Here is a 20,479-nt window from a genome sequence, read left to right as displayed (position 1 = left end):
CCGTATTTGGCAAACTATGGCGGCACTTGGGCTGGGAGCCATATTTGGCATACTATGGCAGCACCTGGGATAGGAGCTGTGTTTGGCATACTATGGTGGCACCTGGGATAGGAGCCGTATTTGGCATTCTATGGCAGCACCTGGGATAGGAGCCGTATTTGGCATACTACGGCGGCACCTGGGATAGGAGACGTATTTGGCATACCCGGGTGGCACCTGGAAATAGGAGACGTATTTGGCATACTATGGTGGCACCTGGAAATAGGAGATGTATTTGGCATACTATGCCGGCACCTGGGGAATGGGAGCCATATTTGCCATACTATGCCGGCACCTGGGAATGGGAGCCATATTTGGCATGCTACGGCGGCACCTGGGAATGGGAGAAATAGGAGATGTATTTGGCATACTATGGCAGCATCTGGGATAGGAGCCGTATTTGGCATACTATGCCAGCACCTGGGATAGGAGCCGTATTTGGCATACTATGGTGGCACCTGGAAATAGGAGCCGTATTTGGCATACTATGGCGGCACCTGGGAATAGGAGCAAAAGGAGCCATATTTGGCATACTATGGCAGCACCTGGGATAGGAGCCATATTTGGCATACTATGGCAGCACCTGGGATAGGAGCTGTATTTGGCATACTATGCCAGCACCTGGTATAGGAGCCGTATTTGGCATACTATGGCGGCACCTGGAAATAGGAGCCATATTTGGCATACTATAGCGGCACCTGGGAATGGGAGCCGTATTTGGCATACTATGGCGGCACCTGGAAATAGGAGCCATATTTGGCATACTATGGCGGCACCTGGAAATAGGAGCCGTATTTGGCATACTATGGCGGCACCTGGGAATAGGAGCAAAAGGAGCCATATTTGGCATACTATGGCAGCACCTGGGATAGGAGCCATATTTGGCATACTATGGCAGCACCTGGGATAGGAGCTGTATTTGGCATACTATGCCAGCACCTGGGATAGGAGCCGTATTTGGCATACTATGGCGGCACCTGGAAATAGGAGCCATATTTGGCATACTATAGCGGCACCTGGGAATGGGAGCCGTATTTGGCATACTATGGCGGCACCTGGAAATAGGAGCCATATTTGGCATACTATGGCGGCACCTGGAAATAGGAGCCATATTTGGCATACTAGGGCGGCACCTGGAAATAGGAGCCGTATTTGGCATACTATGGCGGCACCTGGACTGGGAGCCGTATTTGGCAAACTATGGTGGTACTTGGGCTGGGAGCAGTATTTGGCATACTATGGCAGCACCTGGGATAGGAGCCGTATTTGGCATACTATGGTGGCACCTGGAATAGGAGCCGTATTTGGCATTCTATGGCAGCACCTGGGATAGGAGCCGTATTTGGCATACTACGGCGGCACCTGGGTTAGGAGACGTATTTGGCATACCAGGGCGGAACCTGGAAATAGGAGACGTATTTGGCATACTATGGCAGCACCTGAAAATAGGAGCCGTATTTGGCATACTATGCCAGCACCTGGGATAGGAGCCGTATTTGGCATACTATGGTGGCACCTGGAAATAGGAGCCGTATTTGGCATACTATGGCGGCACCTGGGAATAGGAGCAATAGGAGCCATATTTGGCATACTATGGCAGCACCTGGGATAGGAGCTGTATTTGGCATACAATGCCAGCACCTGGGATAGGAGCCGTATTTGGCATACTATGGCGGCACCTGGAAATAGGAGCCATATTTGGCATACTATAGCGGCACCTGGAAATAGGAGCCGTATTTGGCATACTATGGCAGCACCTGGGAATGGGAGCCGTATTTGACATACTATGGCGGCACCTGGAAATAGTAGCCATATTTGGCATACTATGGCGGCACCTGGAAATAGGAACCATATTTGGCATACTATGGCGGCACCTGGAAATAGGAGCCATATTTGGCATACTATGGCGGCACCTGGAAATAGGAGCCATATTTGGCATACTAGGGCGGCACCTGGAAATAGGAGCCGTATTTGGCATACTATGGCGGCACCTGGACTGGGAGCCGTATTTGGCAAACTATGGTGGTACTTGGGCTGGGAGCAGTATTTGGCATATTATGGCAGCACCTGGGATAGGAGCCGTATTTGGCATACTATGGTGGCACCTGGAATAGGAGCCGTATTTGGCATTCTATGGCAGCACCTGGGATAGGAGACGTATTTGGCATACTAAGCCGGCACCTGGGAATGGGAGCTGTATTTGGCATACCAGGGCGGCACCTGGAAATAGGAGCTGTATTTGGCATACCAGGGCGGCACCTGGAAATAGGAGCCGTATTTGGCATAATATGCCAGCACCTGGGATAGTAGCGGTATTTGGCATACTATGGCAGTGCCTGGGATAGGAGCTGTATTTGGCATAATATGCCAGCACCTGGGATAGTAGCGGTATTTGGCATACTATGCCGCCACCTGGGATAGGAGCGGTATTTGGCATACTATGGTGGCACCTGGGATAGGAGCTGTATTTGGCATACTATGGTGGCACCTGGGATAGGAGCTGTATTTGGCATACTATGCCGGCACCTGGGATAGGAGCGGTATTTGGCATACAATGCCGGCACCTGGGAAAGGAGCGGTATTTGGCATACTATGCCGGCACCTGGGATAGGAGCGGTGTTTGGCATACTATGCCGGCACCTGGGATAGGAGCGGTGTTTGGCATACTATGGTGGCACCTGGGATAGGAGCGGTATTTGGCATACAATGCCGGCAGGTGGGAAAGGAGCGGTATTTGGCATACTATGCCGGCACCTGGGATAGGAGCGGTGTTTGGCATACTATGCCGGCACCTGGGATAGGAGCGGTGTTTGGCATACTATGGCGGCACCTGGGAAAGGAGCGGTATTTGGCATGCTATGCCGGCAGCTCGGATAGGAGCTGTGTTTGGCATACTATGGCGGCACCTGGGATAGGAGCCGTATTTGGCATACTATGCCAGCACCTGGGATAGGAGCGGTATTTGGCATACTATGGTGGCACCTGGGAGTGGGGGAAGGAGGGGATAAGGTTGTGTAGGGCGCACATAAGATGACAGCCTCCCACTTCATGGGGTAAAGCCCCTCTTGTGAGCCTCCGGATTGGCTGGGGGGCTGCTACGCCCCCACTCCTACTGCGTACTAATATGGGCAATTGACATGTGCTGTTAATTTCTGTGATGCCATCAAAGTCAACGATCATACAATGCCACTTCCTGTGACGTCACTTGCATGGCCGCTGGAATTTTGATGAACTGGCAAAATGTTCAGCACAAAATCTTCCTTTTGGGGGAAAGTTGAGAAAAGTTTACCCCGTTCGATCATGGAAAGTCTACACATGTCTGCAGGAGGCACAGAACAACATACATGACACAAAGGTGCACAGCCTTGCACAAGAAATTACTGTTTTGACGATATACTCAGCAAAAGGTCACACAGAGGCCAGAAGTCTATATTCCAGTGCCACAATGGGGACAAGGACCGGGTGGGTGGGGGAGGGAACTGTTCTTACCCACCCCCCTCACCCCCAAGATTCATGATGAACAGCTGGAAAATAATCCAAGAGAGGAGAGGTTCCTATAATGTTGTCAGTAAAACATAAAAGGTTGACGCCATTTAAAGCTCCATTTAAGTCTTTACTGCAGAGAACACTCCTAACGTATTTCACAGGTGTCCTGATCAGGAGTGGTCTTGTGGGTGTCTCGCCCCCGGTCCAAACAACATGGGCATCGACCCAGCTCTGTTTAAATCAGTCCAAATACACTAAACCAAAGCAGCCTAACAAATGGAACTCATTGAAGCCTGGAAATGGATTTTTCCAGATCCGAGGAGACATTTTTTGCTGTATCCCCGATCCAGGAAAATCCAGCCCAATGTCAGCTCTGTTTCCATCGTTTCCTGATCATTTGCAGGTTCCAAACAGAAACACAATTAGACTAAGATGCAGACGTGTGGGGTCCATGAGAAGCACTGGACGCAGCCTGACTGGGAATCTTTCCAAACACAGCGTCGCATTTGTTTTACATTGAGTTCGACTGAGACAATGGCTGCTGTCGCGCCAATATTTAAGATGGACCCTGGCATCTTTCTGGGGCTAGTCTTCCAGCTTCTCTCAATGGTTGAACAGCCAAAGCCACAGCACAGGTTGGTGAGGAGGTGAGCGTCTCCAAGTTAGAGCCATCACGGTTTTCTTAGGCCACAACCGATTGTGCATTACAACCAGTGCTTAATTTGTGGGGTGTTTGCCAGGGCTCAGCCCCCAACAAGACAATCAGATCTCTCTGGAATCTACTTACCCTCTCACGCCTGCATCTCAGCTCCTCCGCTATACCAACAAGACGATCAGATCTCTCTGGACTCTACTTACCCTCTCACGCCTGCATCTCAGCTCCTCCGCTATACCAACAAGACGATCAGATCTCTCTGGACTCTACTTACCCTCTCACGCCTGCATCTCAGCTCCTCCGCTATACCAACAAGACGATCAGATCTCTCTGGACTCTACTTACCCTCTCACGCCTGCATCTCAGCTCCTCCGCTATACCAACAAGACGATCAGATCTCTCTGGACCCTCTCACGTCTGCATCTCAGCTCCTCCGCTATACCAACAAGACGATCAGATCTCTCTGGACTCTACTTACCCTCTCACGCCTGCATCTCAGCTCCTCCGCTATACCAACAAGACGATCAGATCTCTCTGGACTCTACTTACCCTCTCACGCCTGCATCTCAGCTCCTCCGCTATACCAACAAGACGATCAGATCTCTCTGGACCCTCTCACGTCTGCATCTCAGCTCCTCCGCTATACCAACAAGACGATCAGATCTCTCTGGACTCTACTTACCCTCTCACGCCTGCATCTCAGCTCCTCCACTATACCAACAAGACGATCAGATCTCTCTGGACCCTCTCACGTCTGCATCTCAGCTCCTCCGCTATACCAACAAGACGATCAGATCTCTCTGGACTCTACTTACCCTCTCACGCCTGCATCTCAGCTCCTCCACTATACCAACAAGACGATCAGATCTCTCTGGACTCTACTTACCCTCTCACGCCTGCATCTCAGCTCCTCCGCTATACCAACAAGACGATCAGATCTCTCTGGACTCTACTTACCCTCTCACGCCTGCATCTCATAACTCGACCGACCTTCAACACAGAGCAGCGATTGAGTTAGACTCCACCCGTTCTCTTATTCCAACCAATGTAGAGCTGAATAATCTTTCCCAGTCGCCCATTAGGTTTGGTCATTTATCTCAAGAAGATTCAGCTCCAGCTTGATCTTTTGTTAACACCCCCCACCCCCGACCCCCGAAGATCCAATGGTCCTATTCCTTTTGCTCAAACTCCTCTGGAGCAACCTGCAAGGACGGGTCTCATGGAGATGCGAGGAACATGGCAAAACTCTTTGAACCCCTCGTTCTCAAACAAAATGTAGAAGCAGTACTTATCAATAAAACACTAGAATGGCAATTGCCAAATAAGACTCTTCTAAAAGAATGAACCGGCTCAGTACCTTTAGCACCAAATGACAATGTTCGCAGTAATGAAGAGTGTGAATTATAAATATTAAACCAACAATAAAAAAGAAGAAGACAGAAGTTTCAGCTTTACCATCTTTAGAACAAATCATCCTCCCAATTGATGTCAATGACCTCGGGGCCGAGGCTCCTATGAACACAAACCTGCCAGCGCTTCACTCTGCAGAACTTACTTCTGATCTAATCACGGCGTCTCATAAACAAATGTACACTACATTTACAATCTAAAATAAGACTAAAACAAAAAAAAATGGAAAACAATCCAAACAAGAAAAAAAAACTAAAAACACAAAAATGCAGCCGGTGGCCTCGAATTCTGCAACGAAACACATTTTTTTAAATGATTGCATTGCCTGAGAGGCACACTTCTAAATCTTCGGCGCAGCAATCGTGTCAGAGGTACAAAGTGTACAGAAGTGTATAGAAATAATCCCTTCGTTGAGAAGAAATTTGGTGAATGCGAGCCTTCTCTGCTATGTTATCCAAACCCAGTGTCCCGCTCTGCGATACTGCCTTTTCGACTTCATTTGTGGAATACAGGCAAAGTGTTGGTCACTCGTAAGATCCGTGATAAATCCTTAGGCTTTTGCGACTATGCAAGAATAAGCAATCAAGAGAATCGTTATGGCATTGAATTATGACATGTCCAGGTGTTGTAAAAGAACGTGAATTATTCGTAACCAAACGCTGTCAATATCAAAAAAATAGACTTCAAGAGTTGGATCAATAGATCTGCCTTAAGCTCTGCCCCACTTGACGAGTTCCTCGCGGCAGTGCCAGAGGACTGCAAAGGGAAGTGTGCCAGTGAAAAGCAAGTGAGCGCCCAAGAGGAGTCCGAAATTACTTCTGAAACACATTTGCAAGAATTTCAAAAGCAAAACATTGAAAATAGATGTGTTGAAATTAGAAAAGCGGTAGACATGTATATGGCACCCCAAAAAATAAAACCATCCCTCTGTAATTCTGAGCATAAGTTAAATGCAGTAAATGCTAATCGTGAACCCCAGTGCGTTTATAAGACAAATAATTTGCAAAAAGACAAACATATGATACAAAGACCGACAATCATACCTGCAAATAAAATAAAACCAACTAGTCAGGCTCGGATCAGAAAAAGCAAAACCCACTTGATGGTCAACGGACCCACTGGGCTGAGGCTGCCAACAGCACATCACTGCTCTCTTGCACTTTCCAGCTCATTCCCACTAACCAGCCCTCCCTTCCTCTATCAGAGCCGCCAGAGCGCCAGGGGACCACTCCGGTGGTGATAGTGCGCGGTACAAATATCCTTTAACATTAACATTAACATGAACCCTGATATACTCATGCAGCGAGTGATAACAACTCCACATGAGACTCCAAAGAGCCGAGCCAATAATAGGATCAACATTCAAGGAGATCAATATAAAAAACGAAATCTATCCAACATTACAAACTCATCATGAGATGTCGTGCTGCGCCTTACCCTAGGTGTGATCTGAATAGATCAAGTGTGCTGGCAATACTCACATGTCCAGCCTAGAAGACTTTACTTCATCAGATCTAGACCAAATAGAATTTCTGAACGAAAATAATCTATCAGCATCGAGATTATGGATTCGCTCAAGATCAGATCTCGATGCAATTTGATTTGCCAAATCGGAACTATTTGCACTGGGATTTGAAATACATCAGGATGGTCAGACATCGACTAGCACCAATAATGTTGAAAATGACATGAGAATAATTTACCACCCAGGATAGGGCTCCCCAGTAATCAATAAATCCCAGATCTCAATAAACATCACACAAACATAAGCGCCCCAAAGGAACAAATCACATGTCTATGTTGTAAAGAAATATCCAATCTAGTGACAAAGGCAATAATACGGTCTATGGCTTTGACCAGATGGAACACAAAGGCTTCATGCCCCTGTTGGGCAACTCTGAGGATCAACTAGAAACCTACGGCATAGTCACTCTCCAGGAAACGGGGCTTACAGAAACCCCGTCCGGGAATAATCATAACATACTAATGCATGCTGCCAAGCGAGCTACCAAGGGCAGGCCCTGTCCGGTCTCAAGATATCAACAAAAACTGCTCTGGTCTAACAACTGAGCCATGGGCTGCGCCAAACTTATTCATGCAATTGGTTAATAAAAACAGTCAGAGTGATAACATTGCATTAAGTAACATTTATTGCAACCAAACAGGCATATACAACAAACAATTGTTTAAAAACATAAATATGTTATTCGATTTGATTAGTCATGCATCGACAATATCTTATACGTTTCTTCTTGGAGATCTAAATCTACACTGTCTGTCTAAGAATTTAGGACAGTATGATATTAGTCTTATATTATGGAACAGGTTTATACAGACAAGAAAAATAATCCTGACTATTGGGGCTTTACCTGGTGATGTCCCTCCTCGATGTTCATGGAGGAGAGGCTCTCTCAAAGCAATTATCGACTATATATATATATATATATATGTAGATCCAAAGCTTTTAGCACAGGCAGAAACTTCCAAATAAAACAACAGAGAGAAAGTGATCATGAAATGTTGACTCTAAAATGGACTTTGCAATCACCTCTCAACACATGTACCCATAGCGAAATCCCAAAGCACTGTAACACTCAATAATGGACAAAATAGATCTCGATGGATAGAAGCCTCTTTAGGAAGTTTTAAAAATTCGCTGATAGCCATAGTGACCAAATGCACAAATCGATCCACTCATGAGGATCTTCAATACAGCGATCTACTACAACTCTACAAAAATACTTCTAGCAGAGGGGCAAAAAAAAAGAGATTAAAAATACTCATATATATGATCCTTTGTTAAAGGAAAGAAAAACCTCATGCCGTCAGGACAAAATAATGGCTCTATGGCTGCCCGTGAATCAGAGACTGGCTGCTCTCCAATCCATTAAAACTAAACATAGACATTGGACATGTGCACACAGAGGTACCTTATACAATGGTAAAGTCCATTATCAACAAGAGCTCTGCGCAAACCCGGGCCTTAATACATCAGGCAAGCCTAAATTCACAAATAGCAGTTCAAATAAATGGGGCTTCTGAGCAACAATGGGTGTTCCATTTTTCAAACATATACGCACCCCAAATCTAATCCCAGATGAAGTCACTTCACCCATATCTAAGCATTTTAATCTTCATTGCTCTAAAGATGATATATTACACTTCATAAACAAAGCCAGTCGATCAAGGGCTCCAGGGCCCGATGGACCTACTAATGCAATGCTCAAACAACATTCAGAAGCATGGACATTAATCTTATATAATCTGTTCTCATTTATAAATTGCACAAACCAAATACCAACGTCTTGGCAGCATTCAGTGATTATTCCGGTGTTCAAGAAGGGCGATCGTCAAGAAGCATCAAACTACAGACTGATTGCCCTTCTAGACACCCCAGGAAAGATCTTTGCTCATCATTATTCTAAGGGACCTGATTGAGTGGACTCTTATATCAAATAATCGAGACCGCTTTCAGACTGGATTTGTGGCTGACTTAGGCACAGCCATAAATGTAAAAACTATAAGTGCTCTGAAAGCACATTGCAGCGATCAAGGACAACCATTGTTCCTTGCTTTTGTTGATTTTTGGACTGCGTTTGATTCCATAGATAGACAACTATTCATCATGACCTTAATTGACTTATTACTTTCATCCACCTCTATGCAAGTACGGATGACTATAGATGACATTTTGACTGCATCCTTTCAATTTATAGAAGCCTTAAGCAGGGGTGCATCTTGGCCTCTACACTTTTTAACTTCTTAATTGTGGACATGATGAACGAATTTGTCTCTATTATATCCAACGCCCTCAAGCTAGGAAGCCAACCCATCCCATGGCTCTTATATGCCGACGACCTTGTGCTACTTTCAAAAACTCCTAGAGGTCTCCAGATGTTGCTGGATGGGTTGGGTTCCTATGTAGATAAAAATCATATGAAAATTTATCTAGAAAAAACTCAAATAATGGAATGTGTGAAGGGATCCTCCCGAAAGCTGAAGGCATTGGTCTGGAAGCTCCAAGACACACAAATCCAGATAGTACACCAGTACAAGTATCTAGGAATCAACATAAATGACCAAACAAACGACAAATGATACCTGTCTAGCATCGATTCCAAACTTATCATGGTTACATCGTAAGCTAAATATGGCAAATGTACATGTAGGCCAGTGCTATTATATTACAACCAGAAAGCGGTGCCCATTCTAATATAGGCTGCAGAAACAAAATAGATTCGAGAACAGCTATATTGGCATAGAATAGAGGGCAAGTTCTTAATTTACCAGAATGTTTGCCGGTTTCCATGATACGTTTCGAATTGGGAGCGTTATCACTGCAAGTAACATATGCGTGGAAACGATGCTCCCTGCTAAGAAAATCTATGCTGGCAACTAATTAAAATAATTTGCTAAGTTTACTGGCTGACTATCTCTTAACATCTAAACATGCTTTTCCTTTGAAATGGAGAAATTTCACTCTGAATATCCTATCTGATGCTGTTGCAGAATCCTGTACGTGCGCAACTTAAGTCGTATCAAGGTGATTGGATACATACCTAAAAGATATGTAGTTCCTATACAGATTTTAACTCCAATCCTTTCGGCAACAACAAAAACTTTGCATTATGGCCAATTATTTGATTAAATGTCCCTCAACTCAATTTAGAAATGTAAACCTACGGTTTAGATTTAACCTAGGGGATACAAAGGACATACTGGCGCGGCGTGGTATTATTAACAAGCATGAGAACATCTGCCGATTCTGTCAAAAAGAAGATCAAAGAGAAACAATACAACATCTAACGGTCGAATGTCCGAACTTATCACACAAACATCATTTCTATTTGAAACACCCTTTCAATGACGAACATTATGAATACAGTTGATTTGTGGAAGTAGATATTCTGCACAAAAATACCAGCAGTCAGAATTGCAACTGTTACATTTTTGGTGTCACTTGAGCTAAATGAGGGGGAAAAAGATAACATGGTGTCACCAGAAGAATAACGAAGGCACATAAATGTTCTTGAGCTCAAAGTGACGACACGTTACATTTTCAAATCTTCATGAATCACCATAATGTGCTGCTTAGATTTCAAATGCTTTTATCATCAATAAGTTGATTTGTGGGGACGACAAATCCATGGATCGGTTTGACGCTGGGTGGATATGTTAGTCCATAGTGTCACAGTTTGTGCGAGTTGGTAAAATCAATGATCACGTCTTATTGTTTTGTCTTTACAAGCGTTATTTATTTCTTGGTTGGTTGGCACCAAAAAGAACATCATTGTATAAATGAATGACAATTTTTTGACATGGTGAAAAAACAACAACACAGCCGACGCGCGTTTCAACCTTAGTCTTTTTCAAGGCCAATTAAGTTTGAAGATGAATTCCGAAAAGTTGAGAGCTGATCCTCCCAGGTAAGGGCGTCAGGGTGGCTAGATAGCCAGATGGTGCCGAGTTCGGCCTGAGCTTCTAAGACGGGGGCGCTTCTCGAGAACACGTTTTAGAATCTCAAGCTTAGAACAACAATGATGTTCTTTTTGGTGCCAACCAACCAAGAAATAAATAACGCTTGTAATGACAAAACAATAAGACGTGATCATTGATTTTACCAACTCGCACAAACTGTGACACTATGGACTAACATATCCAACCAGCACCAAACCGATCCATGGATTTGTCATCCCCACAAAGCATCTAATCAAACAGGAACCTTGGAGTTGGTCCCTAGACAAACCAGGATTAAGGCTGCAGGTAGATCTAGAAAAAAGCAACAAGCAGGTGCGCAGGAGAGAGGGAGTCCCGACACCTTAACTCCAACCATTGTTAAACATCAATAAGTTGAATTTGTACAAATGTGATATGATTGACCATTAAAATCAATGAAAAGATGTAAGAAATGTTTATTAATGTATAATACATCATTGTAATTGTTTTTGTATTATGTTTTATATAATGTTGTATATGTTTTTAGATTGTATTGCATATTTGTATTATTCCTGTTGGAAGTGATCTAAATAATTCATTGTAAATGTCACTGTATCACAGTATATTGTATGTTTTATATGAAAAGGTAAACGTGTAATCATAAGTCTCATAATGTATGTATAATTAAATTGAAAGGTTGAACTAAAATCAGTCAAAACAATAAACAAAATTTAAGAAAGAAATGTTACTATGTGTCGATGTCGGGATAGACTACAAATAAATAGTAGCGCAACTATCGCGGCAGCCTTTCTATGTTGATCCCAAAAGCGCGTCCTCGATTTATAGCGATTGCACATTTACAGAATGTAAATCTATGTGTGAATAAAAAGGTGTGCATTTGAAAATTCGAGAACTACGCGCGATAGATCAGTGATCTTAACATGTTTTATAGTGATCCCCCTTGAGTAAAAATAATTCAAAATAAATAAATAATAATAATAAAAAAATGTTTCTGGCCCCCCCCACAAGATATACCCATTTATATGTTCTATTACATGCAGTGGGGGGCGAGCACCATGGTTGCAAGACCACAGCACTAGACTCCTTTTGACCCCCCGTGGCCTTGGGTCACCCCACTTATGTGTGGGTGTACACAGGGAAGTAGGAACACTATTTATGAACATTTTAATCAAAAGTTACTTTGCGCCCAGCCGCCTGCACATAGCTATAGCACTGTGTGGCTTTCCGCAGGTGTAGGGAAAAGGAAGAGTGACACATCTGTAGACAAAGTACACACAATAATACACCACAATTCTCTGGGCATGCATGGCACACATTCATCTCTTCAACAAGGTGGAACCCAACCCCAAACCACTCTTGCAGGTGTGTCCTTCATTTTAAATTAAAGCATGCGTTAAGCTCTTCAAGTCACAGTTCAGAAGGGTTTACTCACCGGTGGTCCTTGATCCCCTTTGGGCCCTGGAGGTCCGTCAAGAAGAGGCCCCGCTGTGGCAACATCAAAGTCCCACAGCTGGAAGCTGGCAGTCACGGTAGGGGTGGTGTGTTGTGTCTGCCCACTGACTCGTCCAGGGAGCCAGTGGAATTCTGGGATGGTGGTCAAGAGGGGAACCAACGTTGGATTGGCTTTGCCAGGCGGCACCACTGGCTGCTTTTTTGGGAAGTGTGTCCTGTTCTCGGAGTAGGTTTTCATGGTCGTGGACAATGTGTCCTTTGATGGGTTGGTGGACTTGGAAAGTGTTGGTATGATGCGCAATCTGTGGGGCTGAGCAGTCGGTTTCTTTTTGGCTTCTTGTGGGGAGCTTTTCTTGGTGATGGCATAACTGTTGGCACCGTGCACAGCTGGCTTGGATGTGGAAACCGGTGCTTGGGATGTGTCTAGAACTGCATTGATGGTTGATGACTCTAGTTGCAGCTTTCGCCTCACTGGGACTGGAGGTGCACTTCCCTTGAGCTGTGCGGCATTGGTAGTCGCCCTCAGGATGGGGGCTTTCGCCTGTACAGTGGGTGCAGTAACTGTTGCTTGGGTCAGGCTCACCGTTGTTCCCATGAGATGTGCCGGGGAAATCCTGGAAGAGGAATGATTCGAAGGGTGGCCCAGAAGCCCTGTCAGATGAGCCGAACTGGAAGTCGAGTTCAACCCTCGTCGCACCAGTGGATTCAGCGTTGGCAGGTTCGGCCGATAAGTGTCTGCCTGTCTGCACTGTTTCTTTAAGTACTTACAGTAATTGTGAGCTGCCTCAGCTGAAGGATAAATGTCAAATTGGCATATGGCGCCCTCAAACTGGATAGAGCGTTGGTTCAATTTTCCAAGAACGAAAGATCCCTCAGGATCCAGTGTCTCGTCTTTTTTAACCTTCAGATCCGCATGTGCTCGTTGCTTCCCACAGGAAGTGCGTAGTGTCACCACCTGGCCGCTGATGTCAATGGCCAGGTTGTGCCAGCGGCCGTCATGGACGTTGTGGTCGAAGTTGACCGACTGCTTATGGCCAACATATACTATGATCTTCTCCGGGATGAACTGAACCCCGAGCTGGAGTTTCTTCTTCTTACTTTTGACACTAAATAGGAAGGCATTGTTAATGCGATGAGACCAGACACTCAGCACCAGGGTCAGGTTAGTGCCAAGCGTGGCCGGGATAACACTGAGGACTGGTGCCCCAATGCGAGCTCCCTGCGTGAAAATAAGTCCGGATTTGAAAGGAAGAACCCCACGAGGCAAGGGGTGCGATGAAGGCCACGTACTCGATGATTTGTTTCCCACAAGTCCCAATTTCTGGAGAACGTCCACATCTGAAATTCAATGAAAACATTGCAAATTAAAAATAATAAGGAAACCTGCACCAAAGGATATAAAACAGCTGGCATTATCATTCGGAAGGCCTTGACCCAGAGGTGGCCATTACAACATATGCCTTGAAGAGCATTGACGTTTCATTCCTGATCTACTTGCATAGAGGACTGGTGGATGATCGGGGTTGAAAGACTGTGACGGAAATGTTCGAGGGAGAAAAGACCGATGATTATTTTTCTGAAATAACCTTCGGTCTTTTCTCCTCTGAACATTTCCGATTTGGCCACCGCCCGCAACCACACCACCACCTCCTACTTACCATGCGGCGGCCGCCAAATCTCTGTGTCCCTGCAATGCCTGTTCCCTTTCACTTCCGTGATCTGGAACCGGCGCTGCAGAGTCCTTTCCTTATTTTTTTGTTTTTTTGGTGGCTTTTTGGGATTGGCTGAGGGGGTCACCCCACATCCCCCACTCTCGATATAGAAATCGAGGGTGTGGGGGACACCCTATTAGCCCTTAGCACCAAATGGGGGATTTGGTCAAACTTTTCGGCCGTTCAGAATTTTCGAACGGACGAAATTCGGCCAAATCACCCATTCAGGCTTTTATTCTCCGTCTTTTTGAAGGATTCCCTGATGGAAGGGCCTTCCATGCCGAATGCACCCCAACTCCTCTCGAGATGTGCCCTGCTCTGTCAGCCCTACCCTCTTTCGGCATCATTAGGAATGTGTTCCTTACCCGCACGCAGGGGACGCTTGTGACAGTGTCCTTGCCCTGTCTCAAGTGCGGCGGATGAGTCTTGGATCAGGAACGCCGGCTATAAGAGCCCTCAGCCCTGGGACGTCAGCTACCCCCCACCGCAATGAACTGATTGGACACACCCCGTGTACCGGCCACAGGAACGTTTCTTTCCCTCCTGGCCTGGTCCCCAGTTTTATTATATGGGATCATTGACAGCACCCCTCTGCCATCAAGAGCAGAACCAGAATTATGCTGACACTCTTACGATATAAACAAATGCTAGTGCTGACCACCAAAGAGGAAGGCTCCCCACACTAATGTTTCACAATGTGAACACCTGGACATGAGCACTGCATTTGAACACCGAAGCCAGCACACAAGCCTGCTCACCAGTTCAGATTTTAGGAGTTGCAGAGAAACATTGTGCTAGAAGACTCAGAGCTGCCGGAACCGCCTGGAACCTTGGAGCTAGGCAGTGAATGGACATGGTAAGGTAAACAGAAGGCAGGATTTCAGCCTGACTCCAAAATGGCCACCAGGTGCGGATGCAAAGGTTAGCTGATTAACTCTTTAAACCAACCAGAAGGATTTGAAAGAAAATTCATTGCATTCAGATCGACAGCAGAAATAGAATATTTCTTAAGAGATGTTAGTGTTAATGTTAAAGGTATTTATATAGCGCACCGTCACCAAAGGAGTTGGTCTCCAGTCGCTCTGGCGGATCTGTAAAGAAAGGTGGGCGAGGTGGGTTAGTGGGTGGAGAGGGCGTAGGAAAGTGAGAAGTGGTGTACTGTTGACGCCTTCAGCTCGGTTTTCACCGTGCGCTGAGCTTGTGAGTGCACAAATGGTCGAAGCGAGTCATTGCGTGCTATTGTTGTGTTCTATGTGTTGATTGTGTGTTGTTGCATTGTGGTGAAGTTCGTGCGGTTTGCTGTGAGAGAAAGGTGGTTGTGTCAGTATTTTTTGTGTGAATTAAGTATGCAGAAATTTGAGGTTTTGGGTAGTGGGTTGTATGTTTCATAATCCTTGTAGTTTAGTATTTTGTATCAGGTTGTCATACTGGGTAGGTGTATTCTTTAACTTGGTTAATTGATTGTATAGTTTCTGGGGTGATACCGTGGTTGGTTTCCAGCAGATACGGGCCTTTGGACCCCAGGTTTGGCGAGTATCTCCCTAGTTTGTTAGTGGTAATATATTATCATTCACCAGCTCCATTATATATATATTTACTGTCGGTAGTCTATTAGTGGTACATTCTATTCGCTTCCATTAGTCTAGTTTCGGGGGCAGTGGTGAGGCTGGCCTCCAGCTAAGTTATTGAGCTTAGTACACCCAGGAGGTGGGCATGATCCCTACTTGGTATTGGAGTTTAATTATCGTTCACGCTCCTTCCTTTCTATTTACTGTCAGTGGTCGATTGCTGCCCGTGTCCACAAGGAGGCCAGGTGCTACCGCTGGGTCATACCTCGCTCTCCTTTCCGATTGATCTGAGGGTATTCTTGGTATGATACAATGTGGTTTGTCTATTAATTGATAAGATGTTCTAATATGATGAGCAAATTGTTGCCAGAAGAAAGCTCTTTAAAACTGGAGGTTAGCGGACAACCCTATAAGAATGCTTTTCCCGAATTGAAAGCATTGGCGCAGATTAAAAGCAAATACAAAAATTATATTAAACAACAAGCAGTCACAATATAAGGAAAACAGGGCAATTATAGTTAAGGCTTTGAACGGTAATGTTGGCCTTCTCTGGAACATATAAAAAACTCTATTGCAAGCAGGATAGCGTGCCGGCCGATCAGGGACATGTTTTTTTTAGGACAATGTTTCGCAATTTTTGACCTATTTAATAAATCCCTGTTTGGGCTAGATGACAAATGTGAAATCATGCGCCTGAAAGCATTCCTCATGAAGGCCCAGCTGCTACTGGGGGTGGAAATATTACAGAGATCATTTAATATATGTGTCTTGCGGGCAGTATCTTAAGTCTGATTGGGCCGCTGTATTCAGGGACGTCAGTGAAGTGGAACATCAGTGAAGTGAAACATAGGGAGGTCTTGAGGTCTCTAGGCCGCTGTATTCAGGGACGTCAGTGAAGTGGAACATCAGTGAAGTGAAACATAGGGAGGTCTTGAGGTCTCTAGGCCGCTGTATTCAGGGACGTCGGTGAAGTGGACCATAGGGAGGTCTTGAGGTCTCTAAGCCGCTGTATTAAGGGATGTCATAGGTAGGTCTTGAGGTCTCTAGGCCGCTGTATTCAGGGACGTCAGTGAAGTGGAACATCAGTGAAGTGAAACATAGGGAGGTCTTGAGGTCTCTAGGCCGCTGTATTCAGGGACGTCGGTGAAGTGGACCATAGGGAGGCCTTGAGGTCTCTAAGCCGCTTTATTAAGGGACGTCATAGGTAGGTCTTGAAGTCTCTAGGCTGCTGTAATCGGGGACATCGGTGAAGTGGAACATAAGGAGGTCTTGAGGTCTCTAGGCCGCTGTATTCGGGGACGTCAGTGAAGTGGGCCATAGGGAGGTCTTGAGGTCTCTAGGCCGCTGTATTCAGGGACATGGGTGAAGTGGAACATAGGGAGGTCTTGAGGTCTCTAGGCCACTGTATTCATGGATGTGGGTGAAGTGGAACAAAGGGAGGTCACACTGATTGTGTATGTTGCTTTAATTTAGATCTTTAGTACATTCCTGTTTTATAGTTCAATGTTCACATTACTTCCATTGCTGTTCTCATGTTTGTTCCATTATGGTTCAATATATGTATTTCCAATCTGATGGCTGCTGTTACGTTCTCTTGAGTGTGCTTCTTAGCCCCTGGAGTACCATTAGTATACACAAGCCGTCCAATAGCTGCTTGAGTCCAATTCTTAGTTGCCTCTGAGTGCAATTCTCAAGTTCTCAAATTCAATTTTCAAACCTTTTTGGTTCAATTGTGTTAAGAAACTGCCGACCATGTAATATGCTTTACTGGAACTTTATTATAGGAAAAATCCTTCATAGGACCCCCAGCACAGTCAGGGTACCCAGAGGCACAACAGGTCAGGATTCAATGGAAACTATTAGAACATAAACAAGAACACTCTGAAATGCATAGAACCTTGACCCAAGACAACTCCATGTAGCATCATATCATTCCACTCAAGTCTCATTACAACACATCTTCCCCCTTTTAATATACACATACTCACACATGGCACCTTATACGTGGCCAAACATACTATTACGCACCACACTTTCTCACCAACACAATTCTGTCCTTGTTCCAGACTTGACCACCCATAACTCGTACCGCTCACTTCAAAAACAGCAACAACCTTCACGGGATCTGAATACAGGGAGTCTCCTATTCTCTTTACCACACCCTTCTTGATCCTTACCCAATCACCACATTCTACTCGCAACTCCTTCTTGCCTCTCTTCATATTCTCACACATTATCCAATCTTCTTTCTGTTTCCTCAACTTCATTCTCATCTCATCCACTACCAAATCAGACTCTCTACTCCTACCCAACCATGGAGGACTCACCATTGAGTTTGGTTTGCGTCCTCATTAACTCAAAAGGGCTCAAGCCAGTGGTGGAATGAGGTGCCATATACGCAAAGCTCACATCTTATTCTGTAATGCCACTTTCTTATCATATCGACCTGCGCCATCCGAATATTCTCCATTACATTCCTTTTCATTCTCTCAACCACCCCATTAGTCTCAGGATGGTACAACGCTGATCTCTTATGCTTTATTCCACACTTCAAGTATTTGGTGAAACAACCTCCAGTAAATTGTGTGCCATTATCAGTGAGGATACTTTCTGGCATGCCTTAAGTTGCAAATATGCCCTGAAGCACATTGACCATACTCTCACCTGAAATTTCTTTTACAATCCTAAAATCACACCATCTAGAAAATAATCCATGACCACTATGACAAACTTGCCTCTGCCATATCCCAAATCAACAGGCCCAAGAATGTCCATAGCCACATCACACCACACCGCTGACGGTACACCGACATCTATTAAGGGTTGTTTCCTTGCTTCACAATTCTTACCCACTTTATCACACATTAGACACTCCTTCAATCGTCTCTCTACATCCCTGTCGAAACCCGGCCACCAGTAATCACATCTCAACAGACCTTTCATTTTAGAAATCCCAATATGGCCAATATGAGCTAAATCAATTACTTTAGCTCTAATACCTTCAGGGACCACTGCTCGACCCCACCTAAATAAGATCCTACCTGTAACAGACAACTCATCTCTCACCTCCCAATATGGTTTCTAACCTTCCAAAAACTCAATTCTTTTAGGCCACACCGATATCACTACATACGATATCACACGATTTATAACCAAATCTTTATTTACTTCTTCCAACCACTCCTCCTTAGACACAATACCATCTGAATTTACAAACACCATCTCCATGTTGTCTGCATCAAGAGCATCATACGACGATACCTTAAGTCTAGACAAACTGTCCACAAAAACGTTCTCCCTTCCGGAAATCACTTCCATTTTGAACCAATGACATTGCATCCTAGTGACCCATCCAGCCACCCTACGTGACACTCTGTATAATCCCTTATTCTCAAAAATCACTTTGAGAGGTTCGTGGTCCATCCGAATGATAAAATCCGATCCCCACACAAAGCTTTTGAATCTCTCAACCACCCAAAAACAAGCTAAGCCTCTTTCTCTAATACAGAGTATCGCACCTCTGCACCCCTCAATCCTCTAGACGCATTAGCAATTATTTCTTCAGATCCATCTTCACATATTTGTGATAAGACTGCACCTACACCAGCTTCACTTGCATCCACCATAGTTACACTGGTCCTCCTAGTCTCGAAACACCTTAAGGACTGAGCCATGTCTATCTCATCCTTTATCCTTTGGAATTCCATTTCACAACGCTAACTCCATACAAACCCAGCCCCTTTCTTCAATAGATTTCTCATCTCCATCACATTGAGAGCATAATTCTCAACAAATTTTTGAGAGAACTCGGTCATGCCAAGGAATGACCGTAACTCAACCTTGTTTGTAGGACTATTTACATCTTTAATTGAGTTTACCAAGCTCGCTTTTGGTTTGACCCCATCTCCAGACACTTTGTGACCCAAATACTCTACTTTGGAAACTCCAAACTCACATTTTTCTCTCTCAAGGTGATATCCCTCTCTTCAAATATTCTCAAAACAATATCCAACACCTTCTCATGTTCCTCTCTTGTTTCGCCACATATTAAAACATCATCCTGAAAGCAGAAAACCCCTCTCAATCGGTCCATCCATCACCTTTTGAAAAACTGATGAGGCAGACGCCAACCCAAATGGCATCCTTCTGAATCAGAATACCCCTTCATGGGTGATGAATGCTGTAAATGTTCTACAACCTTCCTTCCACTCTACTTGGTGGTACGCAGAGACCACATGTGTCTCCCCCACGCTCTATAATGTCTTCACTAAGCCTCTGTTTGATATTCTTGATTTCTTGGGTGTCTCGTATACTTACTACGCCGATGACACCCAGATACTTATCCCTATCACAGGAGACCACAACGAAGACACTAAAGCCCTCAATGGAATCTACTCAGTAATCCAAGCCTGGGTGGCGCATCATGGACTCTGTTTAAACGATGAGAAAACTGAGATACTAATACTTGGTTCCCAGTCCAGACTGAACAAACTGGACCCGTCATTCAAATCATTCACTATTGACGGCAACACCATCACTGCCTCTAATACCACCACAACTCTCGGTATTTACCTAGATGACACCTTATCCTTCACCAGACAAACTAACACCGTGGTTGCAGCATCTGCCTACACATGTAAGCTAATCACTGCCTGCAGGCCATTCCTTACGACACCCAACTGCATCACCCTGGCCAGAAC

At 44.9% G+C, this 20,479-nt stretch overlaps 1 protein-coding gene across 2 annotated transcripts in view; it reads right to left on the bottom strand.

Moving 5' to 3' along the window:
• Positions 1–20,479, bottom strand: part of COL27A1 (collagen type XXVII alpha 1 chain) — a 1,990,256-nt gene that overhangs the window by 1,765,733 nt on the left and 204,044 nt on the right. For both annotated transcript variants that reach the window (XM_069609095.1, XM_069609096.1), the window contains exon 3: positions 12,480–13,837. In XM_069609095.1, coding sequence (XP_069465196.1) covers positions 12,480–13,837 — 1,358 coding nt within the window. The remainder of the gene's footprint in view (positions 1–12,479; positions 13,838–20,479) is intronic.

Source organism: Ambystoma mexicanum, chromosome 8, assembly GCF_040938575.1.
Source record: "Ambystoma mexicanum isolate Mex_15411 chromosome 8, UKY_AmexF1_1, whole genome shotgun sequence".
Classification (NCBI taxonomy): Eukaryota; Metazoa; Chordata; class Amphibia; order Caudata; family Ambystomatidae; genus Ambystoma; species Ambystoma mexicanum.
The sequence above is the reverse complement of the archived record's forward strand: the minus strand, read 5'-3'. Positions and strand labels throughout refer to the sequence as shown.